The 6,029-nt window shown below is 34.7% G+C and overlaps 1 protein-coding gene across 1 annotated transcript; it reads left to right on the top strand.

Moving 5' to 3' along the window:
• Positions 1–1,408: 1,408 nt before the first annotated feature.
• On the top strand, positions 1,409–5,279 carry LOC133329433 (phosphotriesterase-related protein-like). The gene is made up of 4 exons (XM_061537906.1): positions 1,409–1,427; positions 4,085–4,618; positions 4,688–5,070; positions 5,142–5,279. Exons 1-4 carry the CDS (start codon positions 1,409–1,411, stop codon positions 5,277–5,279), a joined length of 1,074 nt encoding a protein of 357 aa, XP_061393890.1.
• The last annotated feature ends 750 nt before the right edge of the window (positions 5,280–6,029 follow it).

Below are 6,029 nucleotides of genomic sequence, written 5' to 3'. Positions count from 1 at the left end.
AGAGAAGAAAAATAATTTACGAAAAAAATTTGTTGTTGTTTTTTGTAATTAAAGAAAAGTCCTTATTCCAGTCCGATATTCCAGTGTGGAATTTTTATGATAACTCCACACTGGAATATCGGAATCCGAAAATTCCAACGGTGTTAGAAAGAGTACATGTCTGGCTCTCGTATGAACTAGGATTATTGACTTCGCTCTAAAATTAACAAAATGGCGGACCTTTGATTTTTTTTTTTTTTTTTTTTGAAAATCGCCAATTTTTGACCAAAAACCAAGTTAAGAAATAAGGAAAACCTTCACCGATTTACTTTATCCTAGTTCATACGATAGCTATACACTCACAGAGAAACATGTAAAAATTTGGAATCGAATGGGTTATTAGTTTTTGAGTTATTGTGCCATCCATTCGCAAAAGAGAAAAACGAGTTTAAAGTTTGAGAAGCCCTTTAGCCGTCACTTGATGCTGACACAATAAATAGGCTATATCTTCAAGAGTTCTTGAGATTTTCACTTGAAATTTTGTAGGGACATTCTTGAATTAATGTAGATTCGAATTAAATCAAAAACAATTTTGACCCCGAGAATGGGGGGGGGCCTTAATGTGAAAAAATCATTTTGAATGTCCATCTCATTGTGGAGGATATATTAAGTTTGTCCTCTAAAAACCAGAAATGTCTAATTGCATTGAATTTTTATAAAAACGGCTATAGAGAGGATCCCTTTTATTGAAGCTATTCCGAAGGTGGCTGATAATTTGTATTTTTTGGACAAAATAAATAAAAGGGGTCGTAAAAATCACAGGTCTAATCATATGAAATTTAAAATTAGGATATAACAGCTTTAATTTTTGAAGAATTTGATATTATAATAATAATTATTGACAACATTTGACAAAATAATTGTGCATAGAAACATAAGTAGTAATTTGTTATTGTGAATAAAAATCACGACCCACTCTAATATAAATGCACAAATACTCGTAATGCTGTTTGTTTGTATGTTATCGCAGCATATTATTATTTATGTTTGTTGTTTTACAAATCTTGGCGATATTGATAACTGCAATTTAATAGAGAGATGTGCATATTTGTCATTCTCTCTCCGTTTGTTCTTTTTAACAACAGAAACCGGCCGGTTTTCTTATCAACTGCCTCTCCTTCCATATTTCTCATCAAAACAAAGAGACAAACAATTTGTTTGCGAGACCCCACAAAACTCTGAAGGGGTTTCAAAGGCTTCAGTTATTCGGTGGCATTGCTAGAGTGCAGTTGAAAGTGGAACTAGAAAACAAGTGCTGATCTTAAAAAAAAACACACACAATTATTATATTATTTTGTTTTGTGTATAAATTTGTGCATTAAAAGTATTTTTTTTAGTTTAATCAGTTGTTGATAATTTACTTGTCATAATGCCAATTGTGCAAACAGGTAAGTGCATAAATTGAAGATCTTTCCATTGGATCTAATCTATGTATGTACAATGCGTTTATACGGCAATCATAAACTAATAATTTTTTTTTGTGGGCTCTATTCGGGTGGTATTATTTGAATTTATCTCAAATAATTTGGGTCATTTCAAAACAAAAATGCAAGTAATAAAATTGATTTATGATCGTAACTCGTGATTTTTTTCTTAAAAAATAAAAACAAAGATAATATTTAGTGTTTAACAGATTTTAGATTATGGAGTATTTTGATGCCTCGTTTGTATTACGGACTACAAATTTCTAGATGTATATACGTGACGATATGACTTAATAACTTTGATTTTAAATAATTCAATTTATTCCACAAAGATAGCTACCTTAATAGGACAATGGTCATCATTGGAAAGCCTAATTTATTATTAAAAATAGTTTAAAAAATATACTTTAGTTAGACTAATTTAAGGATCATTGCTCCATCAAGACAATTCTGCCAGGACAATATGGCTATATTTTAAAATGTTATTCAAATTATTCTCCTATCGCATTTTTAACAATATTCAATAACGAGTATATTTTAAATCAACAGACCAAGCAAGATTTTACAGAAGTTCTAAAACTCGAAACAACGGCATCACAAATATCAGGTGATTTTAGAGAGGTTCCATTCCGAAAAATATACTGCCTTAGCACTATGGATATTTGATTTTAATTGCAGAACATTTCGATCTGCATATAGAAGGAATGGATGCTGTGAGGGCATTTTATATAAAAATAGTCCACTTTATAAAGAGGTTCGATTCCGAAAAAAATTATAAAAATATTTACTATACGTACCACTATGGGCCAATATTATGGGGTGGTTTATATACAATGAAAAAATCCGAGTTTTATATAGGACTCATTTAAATTTGAACACACATTTTATGTTATAATTTAAAGAAAATATTAGACCAACGGGTATCTGCAGTGTATATTAAAGGAAAAATAAAGGAAGCGAGGTTCTTACTTACAGAACCGTTGTTCCATATGCCGAGCTTAAAAAAGGTTTCCAAGCGCGTCGATCTTGTGCACATCACATCTCATCCAATTTGAAAAACCTTGTTCCAAGATATTGTCTTCTACTTGATCTTTCCATCGGATTCGTGGCCTTCCCCTTCTGCGTGAACGATCACTCGGCTCACTTTTATATGCATTTTGAGCTGGGGCATCTTCATCCATTCTCACAACATGACCTAGCCAACGTAGTCGCTGCAGCTCAATTCGTCTGACTATGTCAATTTCCAAGCGCGTCGGTCTTGAGCGCATCTCATCCAATTTGAAAGACTATGTTCCGATATGTTGTCTTCTACTAGATATTTCCATTGGATTCGCGTCCTTCTCCTTCTGCGTGAACCTTCACTTGGCTTGTTTTTATATGCCTTTTGAGTGGGGGAATCATCATACATTCTCACAACAAAACCTAGCCAACGTAGTCGCTGCAACTCGATGGTTCATTCGACGACGATATTCGCCGTCGATGCAGATCGATGCTTGCGCAAGTACTCGTGCTTCAAACTAGAGGTGTGTAACGAAAAAATTCTCAGAGAACAAATGAGAAACCGCCATACGAAATGACTTACTAAAAGAGAACGCAGAGAACGAAATTTTTATACATGTAAACAAGGGCACCAGTTCCCATGGTTGAACAGGGCTACTTCAGACCCATATAACAGCAAGGGTAATATCAGCGTCTTGTAGAGTGTGAGTTTGGTCTGGCGAGAGGTGGTCTTGCTTTTGAGTTGCTTACTCAGACCATAGTTGCATCTGTTGGCCAAAACTATTCTCCTCCGGATTTCAAAGCTGATGTTATTAGTTTTGTTTATGGCGGTACCAAGGTATGTAAAATCGTTGACTACCTCGAAGCTGTAGTTCTCAAGTTCCACAGCTTGGTCTTATCGAGGTTTACAGCCCACTTCTTAATTTGTTCAAAGGTGGCGGTTACCGCTTGCATTGTTCGACCCATTATGTCGATGCCATCGGCGTAGGCGGGTAACAGTTTTGGTGTACAGGGTGCCATTTCTGTTCACCTTTGCCTCTCGTATGACCTTTTCCAGCAGGATGTTAAAAATATCACAGGACAAACTGTTACCTTGTCTGAATCCTCGTTCGGTATTAAAAAGCTCCGATATGTCCTTTCCGAATTTACCTGCTGCACTTGAACCAGTTAATGTTATCCTGCATAGCCGTATTAATTTTGCAGGAATGCCGAATGCAGACATGGCTGAAAATACTCCTGAACGGATAGGACTGTCGAATGCAGCTTTAGAGTCGACGAATAGGTGGAATGTGTCGATGTGTTTTTCGCGGATCTTTTCCAGGACTTGGCTCAGAGTGAAAATCTGGTCAATGGTGTATATGCCAAGTCTGAAGCCGCATTTGTAAGGTCCAATAATGTCATTGACTATTGACTTCAGTCGTTAACACATCACGCTATTAAACGTCCCGTATAATGTAAACGTACTATAAGTATCGAAGTACGTGGTAATATTTCATTCAAACATAAATCAAGTTCGAAGATGGGGAACATCGGTCCACTCTTACCTTTCCAATTATAACTTTCTAACAACGTCTTATATCGCATTTATGCTCTATTAAAATTTAATAAAATCTTCTTCCTCTTTTTCCTCTCTTTCACAGTTTTGGGACCAATTGATCCAAATCTTTTGGGTCGCACCCTCACCCATGAACATATTTCGTTGGACTTTGAGCATTTCCACTGTGCTCCGCCAGAGGATTTCAAACCATTCTTTGAGGGAAAATTGCGTATGGAAAACTTGGGATTTGTACGCCAATATCCATACTCAAGCTTGGATAATACACGCTTCTATGATGAGGAAACTCATGCTGCCGTCCTTAAGGACATAGAGCTTTATAAGAAATTTGGTGGTGGTACCATTGTGGAGAATAGCAATCATGGCTTGAAACGTAATTTGGAATTTATGGTTGAGACCAGCAAGAAAACTGGTGTACATATTGTCGCCGGTACTGGACATTATGTCCATGATTTGCAAGAGAAGGATCATCTCAATATGACCGTGGAACAAATGACCGATTTGTATTCGAGGGAAATTATCACCGGCGTTGAGGTAGAAGGTGTAGGCATGGTCAAGTGTGGTTTCATTGGTGAAGTTGGTAGCGTGTATCCGATACATGGTAGGCAGATGATTAAAAATATTTTATTTTTAGATATTTACTAATTTATTGTTTTTATTTTTTTCCTAGATTTCGAAAAACGTGCCATAAAGGCCACCGGCGAGATCCAAGAAGTCTTGGGCTGTGGTGTTTCCTTCCATCCGGGCCGTGAAGCTGAGGCTCCCTTTGAAATTGTCCGCATGTATTTGGAGGCTGGCGGCAAGGCCTCCAAATGTGTTATGTCCCATTTGGATCGCACCATCTTGGATATTGATCAACTTTTGGAATTTGCCAAAATGGGCACCTACATCCAATACGATCTCTTTGGCACTGAATGCTCCTTCTATCAGCTCAACTCGAATGTGGATATGCCATCGGATGCCCAACGTATTAATAATTTGATGCGTTTAATTGATGAGGGCTATGTTGATAGGATTCTTATGTCTCATGATTTGCATACCAAGCATCGTTTGGTAAGTAGTTGAGAAAGGAGATTTTATTTCTTATGACAATTTTAATCATTTTTGTATTTATTTCTTTGCAGTCTTCCTTTGGTGGCCATGGCTATCATCATGTTCATATGAATATTTTACCACGCATGTTTGCCAAGGGTCTCTCTGTGGAGCAAGTCGAACAAATGACTGTTGTCAATCCTGCCAAATGGTTGGAATTTAATATTTAAACGATGATATACTGCCTTTTAAACACTTTAATCGTTTCTTTACAATTTTTAAAGTCATGATATTTGAAATGTATTATATCTCATTTTATTGCTGTTCATATTTATATTTAATTATATTTGTAAAGTAATATCTTTATTCCTATATTATATTTTTAATAAATCCTTACAAATATAAAGTCCTCAAAAAGTAGGTGTATTTACTGCTTAAATCAGAACATACACATGTAAATGTCTCAAAAATTGAAAAATGTATTGGCAGATTAATTTAAAATCTTTTAAATCATAATTTCGGTAAAAATAACAACTCTTCTACAAGCTTACAATTAAAATGAAAAATCGTAAAAATTAAATTCTTACTAGGCGTTCAGAATTAGTTAGTTATTATCATATCCTCCCTGTACAACCAATAGTTTTCACTATTTCTGTTAATTTCTACCAGACTCACAGAAAGAAATATCCCAATTTATCAATTATTTTATCAACGTCTTTTATACAAAATTATAAATTGCCACGAATTGGAAACATTTTTAATTGTACCAGGTGCCCATAAATATATGTTTTCACAAATAATACGTATTTTCAATTGTAACAGGTAAACAGAAAGAAACCCCATTTTGTAGTCAACAATTTTAACATTTTTTAATAAAAAATATGTTCTTATAGAACAATACTTTAAAAATAGATTTTTTAAGGACTTTTTACTTTTTAAAACATTTTTAGAACAACTAATTATAAAATTATTTTTTAGAA

The sequence above is a fragment of the Musca vetustissima genome, unplaced genomic scaffold (assembly GCF_032173495.1).
Source record: "Musca vetustissima isolate MV318-11 ecotype Yass unplaced genomic scaffold, APGP_CSIRO_Mvet_v1 utg27537, whole genome shotgun sequence".
Taxonomy (NCBI): domain Eukaryota; kingdom Metazoa; phylum Arthropoda; class Insecta; order Diptera; family Muscidae; genus Musca; species Musca vetustissima.
Note: the sequence above shows the minus strand (reverse complement) of the source record. Positions and strands in the feature narration are given on the sequence as shown.